Source organism: Chrysemys picta, chromosome 15, assembly GCF_011386835.1.
Source record: "Chrysemys picta bellii isolate R12L10 chromosome 15, ASM1138683v2, whole genome shotgun sequence".
Taxonomy (NCBI): Eukaryota; Metazoa; Chordata; order Testudines; family Emydidae; genus Chrysemys; species Chrysemys picta.
The window spans coordinates 6,960,057-6,979,155 of NC_088805.1; the positions used below are offsets into that span (position 1 = coordinate 6,960,057).

General features: G+C 49.3%; 1 protein-coding gene across 1 annotated transcript in view; it reads right to left on the bottom strand.

Annotated features, from left to right (window-relative positions):
* The window catches only part of RBM19 (RNA binding motif protein 19), a 118,714-nt gene that overhangs the window by 29,671 nt on the left and 69,944 nt on the right, over positions 1–19,099 (bottom strand). Inside the window, exons 22-23 of the mRNA XM_024108092.3 lie at positions 15,275–15,380; positions 6,581–6,701 (exon numbers count right to left, since the gene is read on the bottom strand). Of these exons, the coding sequence (XP_023963860.2) occupies positions 6,581–6,701; positions 15,275–15,380 (227 nt within the window). The remainder of the gene's footprint in view (positions 1–6,580; positions 6,702–15,274; positions 15,381–19,099) is intronic.

Genomic DNA, 19,099 nt, shown 5'->3' on the forward strand with positions numbered 1-19,099 from the left:
CTGCGGGTGACGACTCAGTAGTGGGTCGCGGAATGCCAGGCACTGGGTTGTGGTGGCGCTGGTCAGCACCGCCGACCGGGCCGTTAAAAGTCCCGATAGTGGTGCTGCCCGGCTAAGGCAGGATAGTTCCTACCTGTTCTGACACCGCACTGCGCCCCGGAAGCAGCCAGCAGCAGGTCTGGCTCCTATGCGGGGGGACCACAGGGCTCCGTGCGCTGCCTCTGCCCCGAGCACCAGCTCCACACTCCCATTGGCTGGTTCCTGGTCAATCAGAGCTGGAGGGGCGGTACCTTTGGGCGAGAGCCATGCGGGGCTGCTTGTGTGCTTCCGCCTAGGAGCTGGACCTGCTGCTGGCCGCTTCTGGGGCACAGTGCGATCCGCTGTGCCAAGACAGGCTTCCACAGCACCCCTGCTGTGCAGCTGACCAGGAGCTGCCCGAGGTAAGCACGCGCCCCAATCCCCTGCCCTGAGCCCCCCCAAACCCGGAGCACCCCATACCCCTCATCCCCAGCCCCACCCCAGAGCCTGCACCCCCAGCCCAGAACCCTGACTCCCTCCCGCACCCCAATCCCCTGCCCCAGCCCAGAGCCCCCCTCCCACACCTCAAACCCCTCATCCTCAGCTCCGCTGGGTCACGGGCATCAACAATTTTCTTCAACTGGGTCACCAGAAGATAAGTTTGAAAACCACTGTGCTAGACGGTCTGCCAGTCGAACTCTGGGTCCATTTCAATAACACAGCCTCCATTCTTTAAATCCCCAAATGGGCTTGAGCCTGGCTTTCCTGAAGATCATCTCTCGCCTGCACCCTGCCCATGCCCATCCTACACCACTGAGGCTGGCAGAGCCCACTTTCAAACTAAGAGCCAGGAAACAGAATGCTACCTAGGAGAAGGCACCTTGGCCTGGTCCACACTAACCCCCCATTTTGAACTAAGGTATGCAAATTCAGCTACATTAATAACCTAGCTGAATTCGAAGTACCTTAGTTCGAACTTATCGCAGGTCCAGACGTGGCAGGCAGGCTCCCCCGTCGATGCTGCATACTCCTCTCGCTGAGCTGGAGTACCTGCGTCAACAGCGAGCACTTCTGGGATCGATCCCAGAAGATCGATTGCTTACCACCAGACCCGGAGGTAAGTGTAGACCTGACCCATGTGAGCTCTCTCCCGCCACCATCCTGCCGGCTTTCCCCTACCAGGTAAATGAGACACAATCATGGCTGTGCACACTGGAAACCACACCTGCATTCCTCCTGGTCAGTGAGCAGCTTTGTTACAGGGACCTGTTCCTCGCTGTCGAGGCAGGTAATCAGTTCAGGGCGTGGTGCCTAGGTACTAAGGGGAAGGGACCTCAGAAATGCATGCAATGGAATAACGTTGGGAAGACGGCAAGGACTGCTACTGAAGACTGGCCAGGGCAACACAGCTGTCACCCCTCTTCTTGTGCCATGGGATCTCCAATGACCACACATGGTCAGGACCTTGCTTTGACGTGTCACCCAAACATAAAACCACCAGTACAGCACCCCTAATGCCATTAGGCGCTATGTCAGTGTTTACCCAGAGCACCAATTACTGTCTCACCAGCACCACGTCCTGCAGCAACTCTGGATCTCTGGGGGGGCGGCGGGGGTTGTCTCTCAATCCAAGCAACCACCAGCTCTGACCCCATTTCGCTTGTTAAGACAGGACAAGCTCACAGCCCGAGTGAGTCTCGGGAGAGGTGGTGGTGGGGTGCTGGCTTGGCTGCCGGCTGCTAGTGATGCAAGTCATATTTGAACCCAGGTCTCCATGCAAGAGCATTAACCCACAGCACTGCCCTACCTGCTATTAACAAAAGAACAGGAAGGGGGGCACTTTTTAAAAAAACAACCCGAGCGTGTAGCCAAACAAAGCCATTTCCCTCCTGCCTGAGAGGCCAGCAAACAAAGATTTCTGCATCAGATTCTTTTGGCACTATTATATGCGCTCTGCTGAATTCACAGGCACTGCGGCCTGCAAAAGGACTGAAAGCTTCTCTCAGTCACGAGCCTGCTGTTTGAACTGCACTCTGGATGAATGAGACACAGCCAGCAGCTTACTTACTTCCCTCCGCTGTGCTTTCACGCTCACTTCTCTTCCTCTCCTGAGCTCCCTCCCACGCACATGTCCGCCAGAGCATTCCCCTCTTTGCTTGCTATGTGGGTTCGCTTTCAAAATCCAATTCAGGGGAGCGGGAGGAGGGACAGAAGATGCTGTACCCAGACAAGCAGAGCTCCCAACCGTCCCTACTGACGCTTTCCGCTCTCTAGTTAACTTGCCTCTAAGGCTGCTGATCTTTGGAGCGACTTATGCTCCTCTTTGAAACGGCCACTGCAAGGTGCGTGTTCTCTGTCTCTTGGGAGACACGGGAGAAAGAAAACAAGGCTGTGATCTACACGGCCAAGAGCCCGACCCCCGTGGGTAAAAGCTGCCCTCAAATTCAAAGTAAAGCTTGGTTGCACATAAAAAACCTGGCTGCCCCACGCATTATTTGGAAGAACCGGGGGTGCACTAAATGCAGGGGAGACCATGTGCTTCAATGGAAATGTCTCGCTGGGAAGCAGAACGAAAGGAGGAAAATGGAGCGTGCTCTCTGCAAAGGAGGCAGCGCGAGGCCTCAGCAGAGCGGAGCGGGTTCAGGTGGTGTTTGTATGTTCACAGTACGTGTGCCCCCAGCAGGAATGCTCAGGGCTGGCAACAAATGAAAAACGTTCCGCTCCATGACTCACTCTCACTCTGCTAATCTAAACCGCGGCCTTGCTCGATGGGTGCTTGTGGTCAGAACAGCTCCCTTATCGGCCGGCGCGGAGAAGGAAGCACGGCTGGAGAGATGAGCACGTGGGTGGTTATAACAATCTGTGCCACGGTAACAACTAGCTGCGTGGCGAGACGGGATGGAGGAGGTCAGGGAATAAACGGTGAAGCGGTTTTGGATTACAATCTCATCGTATCTGGCTTCAATCACCAATGACAAGAGTTTGGGGCTCTCAGGCACAGACATTTAGACTTATTACAACAATCACTCAGAGGACAGTATTCGAGTTCCAGCGCTGGGCTAGACGGGGAGGGTCAGAGAGGTTTCAGAGCAGAACTGCAGTGCGTTGGCACAAAGCTGGGTATCGCACAGCGCAGACCCACAATGTGCCTGGCTCCACCAATGGAAAAAATGAGCCTCTCCCCACCCCCAGCTAACGTGCTATTCTGACCAAAACAATGGTGAAGGTGTATCGGAGAGGTTGCTGACGGAAGGGAGAGATGCAGCTGCAGTTTACCTATGCTTATTTCTAGCCCTTCCATTTTCTGCATCCTTACAACAATGGTCTACGTCTCCCACACGTTCCAACACCAAAGGCACGCAGAGTTGGTGGAACACATTGCCCGTCCAGCTCCCAGTAACCCTGTCAGGGTTCCCTTTGGGGGTGGCTTTGCAGGACCATACGCTGAAATAGAAAATTCCAGGCCACTAGGAGATGAGCTACGTCCCAGATAGAGTCACATTGGGCTCTCGGGCAACCACTGAACTCAGGTCCAGAAGGTGCACTGCTATTAAATACATATATTTCAGAAGCGTCTACAAGGCCGAATTTGGATCAGGGCGTTGTACAAACACAAGAGGCTTACAATCCAAGTAAAGAAACAAATGCAGCATCGCTGGAGGGATTGAAGCAGTTAACAGCTGAATGCACTCACTCACTGTCCCACAGAGATGCTTGGCCATGAACATCCCTTTTAAGTAGATGCCCTCACAGTGGACTCCAGTTCAAGCCCTGAGTCCAGGGCACTAGGTCCAGCCTCTTGCGTATTTCCCCGAAAACAGGGCTAAGCACAAAGTAACTGAATGCCAACTAGAAGTAACAATTAGCCAGGGGCCAGCGGCGGCTCCAGGCACCAGCGCTCCAAGCGGGGGGCGGCATGCCGGTCGTCGTGAGGGCGGCAGTTAGGCTGCCTTTGGCAGCATGCCTGCGGGAGGTCTGCTGGTCCCGCGGATTCGGTGGCAATTCAGCGGCGGGTACGCCGAATCCGCGGGACCCGGGACCTCCCGCAGGCACGCCGCCGAATCCGCGGGACCCGGGACCTCCCGCAGGCACGCCGCCGAATCCGCGGGACCCGGGACCCCCCGCAGGCACGCCGCCGAATCCGCGGGACCCCCCGCAGGCACGCCGCCGAATCCGCGGGACCCCCCGCAGGCACGCCGCCGAATCCGCGGGACCCCCCGCAGGCACGCCGCCGAATCCGCGGGACCCCCCGCAGGCACGCCGCCGAATCCGCGGGACCCGGGACCTCCCGCAGGCACGCCGCCGAATCCGCGGGACCCGGGACCTCCCGCAGGCACGCCGCCGAATCCGCGGGACCCGGGACCTCCCGCAGGCACGCCGCCGAATCCGCGGGACCCGGGACCTCCCGCAGGCACGCCGCCGAATCCGCGGGACCCGGGACCTCCCGCAGCACGCCGCCGAAGGCCGCCTGACTGCCATGCTTGGGGCGGAAAAAAAGGCTAGAGCCGCCCCTGGCAGGGGAAGTGGCCAGTGTGCATGTAGGGAGGGCAGGGGTGGAAGTCTACTGGGTCTGTTTCCCCATCTCCCAGCACTCGCACACCAAGAAGGATTCCAAGCCAGACACTGCTCTTATTTTCAGTTCCAAACCGATGTGGCTTACTGAACTCTCTCTCGCTCCACAGCCAAGATCCTGGGGACATGCTGCCCGTTTGGCTTCCAACTTCTATCCATGGCAGATAATACAAATGCTAGGACATGAGGATCCCAAGGACGCAGGGAAGACAAAAACAGACAGAGAACAAGTGCACAGAAATCAGGGCACCCGTTGGAGCCCAGTATGACCTGTTGGCAGAGCTGGCTAAGGGGGAGGTGGACACATCAGGGGGAGCCGTCTGCATTTTTATCAGATCTGCAGTCACCAGGGAAAGTCGAGATCAGTTTTTAAAATGACTCCCCCAGGTGGCACAGGGGCTCCGGAGACTGCAAAAACAGAGGGGGAGGCAATTCTAAATATAATAGGGACAAATGAATCAACTTCCTTGCAGCTCCCCCCTTCTCCTCTAGGGTCACCCTGAGGAAGCCTCTTTCCCCACCTTACATCCCAATTCCACGTGCCATGTCTGGAGCACAATTGTGCACAATTCCTCCTGCTTGGTGCACTGACATCCCCAGGCATTTGCACACGCCCGGCCTCCCTTGTGCTATCTAGGTCACACCAGTGGCTCGGGTCTTATTTCCAGTGCTCACTTGCTTTCCTGCCTCTCACCAACAGCTGACTGTCACCCCTTCACATTCAACAGCTGGTCCGCCTGGTGGGATCCAGCCACACCCCTTTCACTGGAGACTGTCTTCCCAACCTGAATGTCTGTCAAGAACCACTGCCCGTGCAGTCCTCTATTCCAGGGAGGGGGAGAAGTGGTTTGCTTCTCATCGCCATGTACATAAACTGCTGCTTTCAACGCTTTCCTGGAATGAATTGCTCATCTCAACCCTTTTTTCTGGAGGCAGCTGGCATGTGTCTGTTGGGGGCAGATTGCGCTGAAAGGCTGAAGGAGGAGCATTGATCTCCACCATAGTCCTTGAACCCAGGGGAGAGCTTCTTACACAAATATTTGCCAACCAACGCATTGGCACTTGTCAATGGCTGTCAATACAAGTCTGCAGTAGGGTTATCTATGGGAATGTCAGCTTCTGGAATCTGATCCAAACAAGTCTGTTCAACTCTCAACTTCTTATCTGTTCCATTTTTACCTGGACTTCATCCTCCTCCTTCTGGAGGCCTGTCTCTCTTGTAAAGTAGCCATTCCAGGCACTAAACATGCTGTGTGTTAAGGTAGCATGTGGGGATGTGGCATTTCAGTGTGTCAAAGCACACAATATCGTGCTCTCATGTAGAACTTTTCGTCAGTAGATCTCAGAAGTGATCAGTAGCACTACCCCCATTTTACAGAGGGGGAAACTGAGGCTCGGCAGACCACTGGCTGGGCCAGGAATAGAACCCAGTGTCTCCTAAGTTCCAGTCCAATGCTCTATCCACTAGGCCATACTGTACAGTACCACTGCCTTATTACTCAGAGCCATGGGTATCAAAACAGCTTCCTGACCATTACCACCTCACCTCCTATTTGAGATGCCTAAATATTTGGAATTACCCACAGCGCTGTCAGACTAGTGAACCAATATGGACCGCAGAAAATCATTTCATGGATTGACTGCTCCAGCAAGTACATAAAGGGTTAACATATAGATGAATACAGGCAGGCCTGAGCAAAAGCGTAGTCAGGATGTTTCCTGCCACCTCTCTTTGGCACAACCTGCATTACCAGGGCATGGCTTCCCGCCATTGCTCCTCGGGGCGCTTTACTCTCAAAGCACAGGAGACATCCTTGGTTTCCACATCCACCACGCAATACACCTTGCAGTTATGTTCCCAGGTTCCACCATCCATTTGCCAACCCACGAGAACAGACAGCTCCTGGGAAAGAACTGGTCTGACCCATGCCAGACAGGGACGTACTGGTCTCGGATGTATTTACCATTTGTCTGGATGCTACTACATTACCGTGAAAATGTTCAGCTGTTTTCCGTCTCAGGGCCTCCACTGTTTCCTCCGTGTCAGCCCACTCCAAGACCAGCCTCCTGCCGTACAAGTGTGTGCTGTGGCACAGGGCGTTGAAGGCTTTCTGAAGGTTTAAAGGAGGGTGGGGAAAAAGAAATTGCACGTAAGGAAACAAACTTAATATCTGTACGGGTTAAGTAATAGACACTGCCCTCCCTCCACCTCAAACAAACAAACAAAAAAATCTACAGGGACTCCTGGAACTCCAAGGCATCCAACCGTGGAGGAAGGGGGGTTACATAAGAACAGCCATACTGGGTCAGACCAAAGGTCCATCTAGCCCAGTAGCCTGTCTTCCAACAGTGGCCATTGCCACATGCTTCAAAGGGAGTGAACAGAACAGGGAATCATCAAGTGATCCATCCCCCAATGCCCATTCCCACCTCATGATCCAGACAAGGTGCTGACCTTCCTAAACGCCTTCATTACGGAGTCTTCCCCTTGAAATCCAGCTACTCAAGGGGTACATCTACACTGGACTAAAAATCCTGCGGGTCAGCTGACTCAGGTTCACTGGGCTTGGGCTAAAAATTGCAGGGTGGACATTTGGGCTCGGGCTTGAGCCTGCCCTCTGGGACCCTCCGGCTTTGCGGGGTCCCCGAGCTCGGGCGCCAGGACGAGTGTGAACATCTAGACAGCAATTTTACAGCCCGAGCCCCACAAGCCTGGGCCAGCCACAGGTGTTTAATTGCTGTGTAGACGTACCCTAGAAGACTGCGCTCTCTCCTGGGAAGAGCAGTTTTCTGCAGCATGGTCTCTTACGAATGCATTTGGTGGGGGCGGGGGGAGGAGACATAAAACGGGGTGCGGTTGAGAAACATTGGCCCAGTTGGACGTGCCATTCCGCACTGCCTCCAGGTGTACGCAACACAACAGCAGTACAACCGTGAGTGTGGTCTTCTGCTTAGAACGGGAGCAGTCACCTACGCCTCTCACACCAGGAAAGGTCAGACCAGATGACCACAGTGGTCCCTTCTGGCCATGGAATCTATGACAACACCACAGACCATGTCACTCTCCTGGTACGTCAAAGTGAGAGTGTGAAACACGAGCATGATTCCAGAGCACAGCTTTATGATTAAGTAGGTCCGCTGAGGCAATGCATTTTGAGAACTCCAGCTACTGGGGGTAAGAAGTCTTCCCTTCCACTAAATGCAGGTGATTGCATAAGTCGCGGGAGCAAATCCGGATGCACCAGAACCCCAAAATGGAATTGCCTCCTATTTCATTGTTGTGGTTTTGTTTCTCACACAATAAAAAGGTCTGAAGGTTTCCCTATTGTTTACTATTGCTAAAGAGCTTTAGGAAGGCCATGACCTCACGTTGACATTGAAGGCACAAGTGCCGGCAGTACCATTAACACAACAGACTTTCTATATCCTCAGCTGATCAATGGGAATGCTCAGGAAACACCGGCTTGATCCTCAGAGCTGTGCTCGGGACATTGCAGGAGTGGGCCCCGTTATGCAAACACACAGAGCCAGCACTTCTATAGCACCATTCATTCCAAGGGACTGCAAAGTGCTTCAGAACAAGCCCAGACACTGCTAGGGCTAGACAGGAAGACTAAAATGTTCTTTTAAATGTGTCAGATAAGGCTGAAATAAAACGTGATTATAAGGTTTGTAAACTGACTTCTATGGGACACCTACAGTGACTTACACATATGTAGAGTGAAAAACGCATCAACTCACCAGGAAGTGAAATGCAGCCATGTCTGGGGTGCAACACAAGAGCTGTTTAACAGCATACAGCAACACTACACAACTAGTTTCAGAGTAGCAGCCGTGTTAGTCTGTATCTGCAAAAAGAAGAACAGGAGTACTTGTGGCACCTTAGAGACTAACAAATGTATTAGAGCATAAGCTTATATATACATCCGAAGAAGTGGGCTGTAGTCCACAAAAGCTTATGCTCTAATACATTTGTTAGTCTCTAAGGTGCCACACGTACTCCTGTTCTTTTTACTACACAACTATTCAGCACAGGATTTGAACAGCATATGCAATTAAAACAGGGACAATTTAGACAGACAGTATTGTATGTAGTTACTCAGACTGGCACTGGGTCAGGATACCAGAATTAACATAGTCTGACTCCTGTCTCCAACAGTGACATCTTAGATGCTTTAGAGGAAGTTGCAAGAAGGGCAAGGACAGGTTATGTCTATTTGAACCCAACCCCCCTTTCCATCCTCTCACAAATCAGCCTGACTTGGCTCAGCAAACACTCAGGAACCAGATCTTAAGACCCTGCTGAGGGACGGGTCACAACCTGAGTCCGTCCAAGTCCTGTCATTTTGCAGTATGGATGCAGCTCGAGCGACTGACCCGAGGTGGCAGGTCTGCGTAGTGCAGCGTGGATGTGTGAGCACGGCTGTGAGACCTGGGTCCAGCAAGCGTTAATCCAGGTTTATCATGCAGAGTGGACATTCAAGCGCAGGCTTGGAAATACAGAGTCCGCAAGCCCGGGTCCCGCAGATGCGGGTTTACAATGCAGTGTAGACATACCCTTAGGGACTAACCTGCCAAAGCGGGGAGCAAGGGGGGAGTATTATTTTTCTTACTGGCCCTACTCTGTTGATGGCTGGTTCATACTTTGAAGCAGGCAACTTTATAACCCGCATATATTTTTATCCAGACATAACCATGGACGTTCTTATCCATATAAATGTCTAATCCTTTTGTGCGACTCCTACAAAGCTCCTGAAGCAATGAATTCCACGGGTTAATTATCTGTTGCATTAAAAAAATTGCCATTTCAATATATTGCCTGTTTCAGTGAATGTCTCCCCCATTCTAACATTAAAAAAAAAAGTGTGAACAGGAGTTCCTGATTTGCCTGCCCTCCCCCATTCATTATTTTATTGACCTCTCATCTCTCTCTTCTTCTTCTCCTCTCTAAACTATATGATCCTAAACTGGAAAAGGAAGGCTGCATTATTTTTCAGTTGGGTGTATTTTCTCCTCCTAGTACTTTTGCAGCTACAGCTGTTTTTATTTGCCGCCGCTGTTGTTTTAAAGGCCTATTTTCACATGGAATGTTACCCAATTAGCAGAGCAATGTGTTGGCTTAAACAAATAGTCGAGGGGTAGGGGGAGGACTCGGGAGCAGGGAATTGTGATGGCTGTTTACATTGGCACAAAGAGCAATTCCACCCCTGGCAAACAACTGCAGCTCTAATCACTAGGTCTCATTTGTTAATTTATACTTTTTAATTTCTCACTTCCCACAACCCGAAGAAGAGAAAGGCTGTATTGAGAACAGCCAGGAATGAGCACGTATTGCCAGGGCAGCCACATGTTGCCCTACTGGGGGGTCCAGCTGGCCACCTGCCAGGCAACTGGGCATCTCATCTATATCGAATGAAGCTGTTTGCAGCCACCTGTATTGTTAACGCAGGGTGTTCCCCGTGGAGACCACAGGTCCCAGCATGCTGGGATGTTCCATCCAGTCTGCTTGAATATGTTAACCCAACACTGCATGCTGGGAACTGTAGTATCTGTGGGTCCACCTTCAAGATGACCTCCAAAAGAAGGTGGAGGGGAAAGGAAGATATGTTTGTGCCATTTTTTTATTTCTTTAGGAGATATGAAGAAGGCCTACAAGGATTTTTTTCTTCTTTTGTTTTTAATCCTCCCCCTTCCTTTTTTTTTTTTAAAAAACATTAGAAATTCAGGTCATGTCTACACTGGAAGCATCTATGGACAACCAGTGAACAAGTAAGATATTGCAAAGTCACCAGAGAAACCATATGTGATACAGACGGACAGTGATTTTTTTTCTATTCAGACTGTTTACATCTCAAGAGCTGAGAAGGTTCCTCCCAAACCCTCACCTCTGGAATTTCTCCAAAAGCAAACAGGCAAGAGGAGACTTGACATTCTTGATACCATTAATATAAACCGAGAAAAAAATTCTGATGTTCTTTATACATCATAAAGGAAATGAGCAAAACCCAACTCTCTCTCTCTCTCTCTCCTTCTCAGGTCACCTTCTAAGAGGAGGTTGGGTGAATTCAATCCTTAGGATCACACTTTATCCCCATCCGACCTACTGGCTGATAACCAGAGCTGTGGCCAGCTGTTCATCCAAGACTGAAACTCGTTGAAAGAGACTTCAAACCGTCCACTTACTAGTATCTCTTTACATCGATACACCTTTAAAAGCTCCTGGTGCCCTTGATTGTTGAAAAATTCAAATCAAAAAGGAAGAACAGGAGTACTTGTGGCACCTTAGAGACTAACAAATTTATTAGAGCATAAGCTTTCGTGGACTACAGCCCACTTCTTCGGATGCATACCGAAATCAAAAAGAAAAAAAAGAAATCATAAAGGAACTCCACCACAACCTAACAGCAGCAACCTCTGCTAGTACAACCCAAGCCAGGTAAACGAAAATCGGAAGCAGCATCCTTCCCTCTCCACCACCCTTACGATTCTCCCCTGCTTTCAAAATGCCTCAGGGCTTGCATGAAAACTACAGGCGTAGTGTCCAAGGAGAAAAGGACATTCTCATGCTTAAAACCTTGCTTCTGAACCCTTGTGGGTCTGATTTTACATTGTTTGGTTTAGCTTAATGTAACAGCTCGCTATGGCAGGAATTCTTTGCTAGCTAAGTGCCACTTACAGAGTCCTAAAATTACAATATGGCTTTGGGAGAGTCAGCCAGCTGAGTTAGCGATGGCTGCTCCATGTGCTGTGAATAGACTAAATCAGCCTAATGCAGTTTTCATTTGCAAATTTAAGCAAACTGCACCCCAAAATGCTTTGTAAAGTTCAGTAATAAATTAAATGTTGCTTATTTGTAATCCACTTCCAGGGTGCTCATTAAAAGGCATCTAGAGCCCATGCAGATGTGAACCAACAGCATACAAAACATTTCCAAAAAAGCCTAAAGAAAACCAGCCAGCTAAATCCAGAACACAGCCAGGAAGCATCACACACATGCTCAAAATGTGCTTTCTGATGAGCCATTGAACTGTGGTGCTGCCGGGAGCACTGGTAGCCAGGTCCTAGGAAGGGTTAGAGAGGAGGCAGGTGTTGGGTACGCCAAAATGAACAGGGAAAGGTAGAGAGAGGAAGAGGTGGCCTAGAAGGTGGGGTGGGACAAGTTGATGGAAGTTGTTTTGAAAGCCAGAAGGGCAATTCTGCGATGGATTCCAAAACCAAGGAGCAGCCAGTCAAGCTGTTTGAGGATTGGGCTGTGCAGATGGAAGAGATAGTCCGCTTGTAATGGTGTCTGATGGCCTGGGGATTTGGAAAGTCATAGATCAAGAGACTGGACGACTGCTCAGTTAATCTCCCTTGGGTGCTATGGCTCACCATCTCTAAATGCTGTTTTAATTTTGGGGACTGCTGCTTTGCTTCTCCATTCCCCATTGCCCTATTAAACACTCAAGCATAAGAGGCTTGGGGCCAGCGTCATTAGAGGGACAAAGGCTTGATAACATTAGACTGCTGACAAATTTCTTTTCCGTCCTAAAAAGAAACAGTCCCAGTTGAGGACATTCCCTACAATGCCAGCTGAGCTCAAGTTTGTTTTAAAGGGTTGAACGTCTTTCCTGAATGGGCAATTTCTATTTGGAGACCAGATGTATTTTTATATCAGCAGGGGGGAAAGAAAGCAGAAACTCTGCTTGCAGTATTAGCGAAAAACAACCCAACTCTCTGCAGTGAGTACTCGAGGAAACGTACAAATAAATTAGTGCTGCTTTAATCAGAATCAATGTGCTTAGCAACACTGATCTGTGCAAAACAAATTCCTCCATGCAGTCACAAAACCAGTTCCCTTTAAACTTGACATCCATCTTTCAGAAGAGATGTAAACCAAGGACCTGGCCCGCGGTTGTTAAAAATCCCAGGGTGCTTTTTTTTACAAGAGTTAGGATGTTAAAAACGGTTGCCCTGGCTACATTCCAATTCTGATCATTATATTATTCTTCACTTTCCGTTATTAGAGGGGATACCCTTCAGTTCCTGTTCTAATGTGTTTACAGCTGCTGTGTTCTGCAGTAGTGTCATACACCAGAGGTGGTTGCATTTCAGTAGTGGATTATTAATCTTACTACAGGAGCATCTTGAGGCGATTATGGCCCCATTGGACCAGAAGCCGTATTAACAAGAGTTGGCTGTCACAGGCTACTTGGGGAATAATGTCCTACTCAAGGTGAGCAAGGGGCTCAGAATCTGGTTCTAAAAGACCCATTTAAAACACAATGGATTCTGAGAGAGTCTTAGGTGCCCAGTTCTTTTATGCTGTTATGAAAATTCCAGTTCACTCACTCGGAGTCATCGTAATCGGCTTGCGAAACAGGTGGACAAGGCAGTTCACAGGAACTAAAAGCGCTTTTATCACACGACAAACATTTTCCGTTTACAAAATGTTTCCAAGTTACCCCTTACAATAGGTTCTTCTTTCACAGTCCACAACAATTCAGCTCAGAGGTCTCTCAGCCTGCCTCCCCCCTCTCTTGTTCACATAGCACTGAACCGGGAGCCAGTTATGCAAGTGTTTACAATATTCAGAATCCTACCCATCAATACGAGGTTCGTTCTTTTCTAGACGGCCAACAACATAAACTTGGGTGTGCACTTTATTAAGACAATTAAATCCCTCAAAGAAACTGAAAACAAAGCTACTTTCCTTAAAAGGCAGAAAAGCACAAAGCAATCTCTCGATGGGTGGCACACTTACTGTACGCTCGGATTCTTAGCAAGACCAGGCAGGACAATGCCCCAGCACAACAGGTTCTGTGCCCTCGAGAGTTACTGCTACATCGGTGTCTAGGGACGAACGAAGTCACACACGGGACTACAGATCTGAGGGATGATGCCCAGGTGAAACATGCAACAGAGAAGTCTGCTCCTTTAGAGGCAGGGGGTCTGGGGACAGCCAGCCCTGTTTTGAGGCAGGGCCTCTTTAAGAGCAGGTGTTTGGGCCTGAGAGAGGAAGCAGAGTGGGTCTGGTGGCAGGCCCTGGAAAAGAGGGACTCCCAAGTCTCTGTGGGAAGACTGGGGATGAACTGCCAGGGGCAGGGAGTTGGATTTACATTGAACTGGTTTCATGTTGGGACTTGCTAAAGATTGTCAGTGCAGCCAGTAAATGGTGCCACGGAGAAAGGGCCTGAACAGACTCTGGGGGTATGTCTATACTACTTGCTGGATCGGCAGGCAGCGATCGATCCTGCGGGGGTCGATTTATCGTGTCTTGACCTCTGAGCGCTCTCCTGTACTCCACCGCCGCGAGAGGTGCAGGCGGAGTTGACGGGGGAGCAGCAGCAGTCGACTCACCGTAGTGAAGACACCATGGTGAGTAGATCTAAGTACATCGACTTAATTGCGTAACTTAGATCGATATTCTCCCCCCCGCGCCCAGTGTAAACCAGGCCTGGGAATGGCATTTACTCTTTCCTGGGCCGTGGAGACAAGCCAACAGCCTAGGAAGCCTCTCTGATGCATCTGTCCCCCTTACAGGCATAGGTGGCAGGAAGGGGAGCAGCAGAGCATGAAAAGCCAAAACCTTCATTTTGAGTCTTGCTGCTTTTCCCTGCCACAAGTCCCAACCCGTGGAGTCTCCTTCCTTGGAGGTTTTTAAGACCCGGCTTGACAAAGCCCTGGCTGGGATGATGTAGTTGGGAATTGGTCCTGCTTTGAGCAGGGGGTTGGACTAGATGACCTCTTGAGGTCCCTTCCAACCCTGATATTCTATGATTCTATCCCCTGTGCATCAGGGTATGGGATACAGCAACTCATACGAGACAAATTATAAACACATAGAACAACAGTAGAGGGTGCTGAGGTGGACAGGCTCAGTACATGTTATCTCCAGCCCCAATCAGGACTCCTTTGATTGGAGCCAGGCTGCCATCTGCCAGACAATCGGGATCCAGGAACTCCTTGGATTATTCTTATTTGTAGAAGAATAGTATCTGCTGAGATCGGGGCTCCATTGTGCTAGCCACTGTACATACACATAGTGGGAGACAATCCCTGCCCTAAAGCACTTAAATTAAATAGACAAGACAGACAAAGGGTGGGACTAGGGAAGTATCTTTATCCCCATTTTATGAATGGGAAATGGTGGCTCAAAGTTGGGAATAACTTGTCCAGCCAGAGTCAACCAGTGACAAAACCAGAACTGGACCAAGGAATCTTCCTAACTTCCAAACCTGTGTCCGTTCCACCAGTGATGCTATTCAACACCGAGCCACACAATACCATTTGGTGGGTTTTTACACGACAGCAGCGCTGTCACGACAGCTTCTCTGGCCGGTCAAAAACTCTACTCCTAGATTTATAGATTCCAAGCTCTAAAGGGACCATTGTGATCATCCAATCAGACTCCCCTGTATGTGAAGGCCTCAGACGGTAATTCCACAGTTCAGGCCTTGCCTACATTGGGAATTAGCAATGAGTCCAACCATTGCTGGCCAAGCACCCAGGAAGATGCACCATTGCACAATCCAAGTGCAGCCAAGGAAAGCCACAATAAAGTAAGCTGCTGATTGCTGAAATCTGGGCTGAATCCTACTTTAGACAAGGCCGTTGTTCTTTAAGTGAAAGGCCAGAAAGCAGACATCACTGGAGGGCTGGAAGGGGGAGGGATAGGGAGAGAGGACTGTGCCGCTAAGCTCACCTTGGCATCCTGTTTGGTGAGGAAATCCACAAATCCAAAGCCACGGTGAGATCCTGTCCCAGCCATTTTCTTTGGCAGGCGGACGGTCTTCAGCTCTCCAAAGGTGCTGTGAAGAAGAGACGGGGTGTCAATACTTTGCTAAAAACCCACCTCACTTATGAGCCAAGGCAGTGCCATTAAGGGATGTCCCCTTTCATGTATGCCTTGCAGGCATTACAGCTACAGAATGATCACTGCAGGGAAATGCTGTACCATTTCTCTAGGCCACGTTTAGTGACAGATCTTGGCTACTAAGGATCTTCCAATTGGACACTCCTGATAGGGTGACCAGATGTCCCGATTTTATAGGGACAGTCCCGATATTTGGGGCTTTTTCTTATATAGATACCTATTACCCCCCCACCCCCATCCCGATTTTTCACACTTGCTGTCTGGTCACCCTAACTCCCGAACACAGCAGAAGACGTCTTTGCAGTATTTGGTGTGTTTCTTCTCTCCTGGGAGGAAAGGGAGGATTTGCGCTGGACCACTGTACACGGTGCTGAACGCACAAGTACATCTCCTCCTCGTTAACAGTTTAATATTAGGCAGCAGCACACTCGGCCTCAATTTATGGTGAACTCCCCATTCCTTTCAGGCGGTATTTAAAATCAGCCGCTGTACATAGGGCACTGCTGTGAACCAGGAAAGGACAGGAGCCCATGGGGATTGAAAGCCATGCCAGGCAGGCCCACAGTGCTAGCATGGTCTTTCCAGGCACAGCTCCCCCATCTCCCACAGGTTCCACTCCTCACTCCCCGCGGACGCGAGGATCCTCTTAGCAGCATCCTAAACTTGTGAAGCATTAAAGAATCAGGCAGCTGACTAGTTATCTCCCACTCCTGTCCGATGGGCTTCTCTTTTCAAGCTATTCTCTTACTTCAGAGCCCTTGATGGGCTGGGGCAGAGGGAAACGTAGCTTGTGAGAGCCAAAGGCTGATTTTGAATACTTTACCTTCCCCCCACCCCCCGGAGAGAGAGAGACACACACACTGCCATTTTAGAAATTCCACAAGAGGCCACCTTCTCTGCAGCTGAGCTCTAGCTCCCTTCCTTTTCTTTTCTTTTTAATGTCCAGTTAACATACACATATGCACCAATTGCAGACAAATATTTAATGTGGACTGGGTCTGAATAGATGTGTTATTTTATTTGAAAATCTACACACACACACAAAGGGGTTGGAGATGCTACAATGCCAAAGAGCGACCGGGACTAAACACAGTAAAGGCCGTAAATGCTCTCGTGAAATGATATAAGCTAAATCCAGGGAGTTAACCCGCTGCACTGGCAGCATGACCAGGCATTCATCTATCCAATTTCCTCAGGCAGTGCGGTGTGTAAATGTAGCATTATGAACCCTCAAAATGAATCTGCACGTCTGCTCCTCGTAGCTCTTCCCGCCCCCCAACCCCCCCCTTTGAGATGGTACTAAGGAAACAAACAAACAGAATAAAACAGAAGAGATGCATCCGCCTTGGAGAGCAGGAGTGCTCAAGTCTAAACGCGGCAGAAACATTGCATTGTTTTCGGAGGTGAACCAGTCTCCCACAAGGCGGCTGGGGGGAATTGAGACTACAAGAACTCCATGTACTTCTCTATTATTTGTATTAGAGTGGTGCCTGGGTGAGCTAACCATGATTGGGGCCCTGCTGGTCTATGCACACCTAGTCTCTGCCCCAAAGAGATTACAGTCTGAAGGGACAAGACAAAGGGTGGGAGGGGAAAAGAAGCAGACAGAGGGGAAGTGACTTGCCTAAGCCACCCCAGCAGGTCAGTGGTCAGATTAGAACGCAGGTCTCCTGGCTCCCAGACCAGTGCCCAAACAACATCAGGTCATGCTTCCAACAGGGGAATGTTGCAGAGTGGATAAAAATCAATGATTTTTTTGATAAAATGCTTTTTGAGGAAAACACTTCTCCAAAGAGTTTTAATTAAGATACATTATACCTCAAAGATACCTCATCATGGAATAGGGATAAATTCTAATTCTATAATATGAGACAACATATTCACGTAATGTTTAAGAAAAGATTTGTAAATGAGTTCTAACAGTTCATAGATTAGGAACCCACTCTTATGGGGTTCCAGTGGCTTCTGTATAGATTATTTAGGTTAATCTTTCTACCTACCCAATGGGACTCAGTGCTCAGTCTAGAAGATACCATCAGAGATGCTTAGTTTTGTAGTTTTCAAACTGTGGATTTGTCTCTCCAGAGGTAACATGCTTGTTAACAGCAAACATGTTTTAAAATAAATAAATATAGAGAGGTGAGAAATAACAGACCTCAACTCTACTGTCCCTCTGCAAATTTGTGTACAGAGTCAATCCCTTACCTCTCTTTAAAAATGAAAAGTTTCAAAAAGTTCAATGAATAGAAGATTGTTGGGGGCGGAATAGATCTGGACAAGGAGAAGAAGTCTGGAGATAAATGTGAGAAGCGAGGGACATATGGTTTTCTGTTAAAATATTATGTTTGCTGTTGAAGAAAAAAATCCAGAATACTTAACGTTGTTGTTTTAGTTAAATAAAAATTTAAATGTCTGTCTGGTGATGTTCTCCTCCTAATACAGCCTGGCAAGAAAATCCTCCAAATATTAATGATTAACCTGTTGAATTGGAGATAGTTCACCTCCCAATTTACCTTTGGTAAATGAAACAACCAAACAATCATCCATTTTCTGATACAGGTGTAAAACTAATCTGAAAAGTTTTCAAAATAAATCACTTAAAAAATGTATAGTGTGAACCTTCTAAAAATGAAACCTACATCTATCTCTGAGTTGTGAAGAATATGTATTAAGGTTATAACAACCAACAAGAATGCACTTTTATGTAGAAAACCATGATTAAATTGAGTCTTCCTGACTAGTGATTTAAATCAATTTGATTTAAATCAAATCCACCCTGGAATGTTGGTTCTTCGGTGGCACTGCCTGGTGTGGAGAGCATGAAGAAGTGCCTTTGACATGGGACATGCACACAAAAGAATGTGAATTATACCTTGACCTTATATGATATGCCTCCCACAGGAAGAAATCTCAATGAGAATGAGACTCCTAAGTCAGGTGTTAGAACAATGAGCAGAACACCACTTACATACCTGTGAAAATGTGGGTCAAAAAGCTTAAGTGACTTGACCCAGGTCACACACGCAGGCTGTGACAGAGATGGGAAAAGAACCCTGTTCTTCTGCCTCCCAGGCCTGTGTCTTGCCCACCAGAAGCCCAGGGAAGAGGTCAGTGAGGGAAACATGCTGAACTCCACCTCTAGCTCTCCTGCTGTTATCACCACCACGTTATTATAATCATTTGTACTGACCCTGGGGATTGATTGTTTGGGGAGATGACCTGAAAACCCATTGACGTTCAGACTCACCCGAAGTCCAGGAAATCAGCAAGAGCATGAGGTGGGCATACCCACAACCCGGGCGGCAGGACAGATTTAACACGCCTGGAGGGGCTCCGGGAAAGCTAGCGACACCATGGGAGCTGAGCACATTTGAGTCCCTTGGGCCTAGGGGACGGAGAGGGTTGGAGGGGATAGACGCCAGCTCCACCAGATGTGAGCTGCTTGACAGTGGTATCCACGGAGCAGCTGCTGAGGGGCTCAGAAGGGAACTCCACACAGGCTACCTCGGTGAGAGACCTGGCCTGGGTAGAAGGTAGGGTGACCAAACGTCCCGATTTCATAAGGACAGTCTCGATATTTGGGGCTTTTTCTTATATAGACTCCTATTACCCCCCACCCCGTCCTGATTTTCCCCATATGCTATATGGTCACCC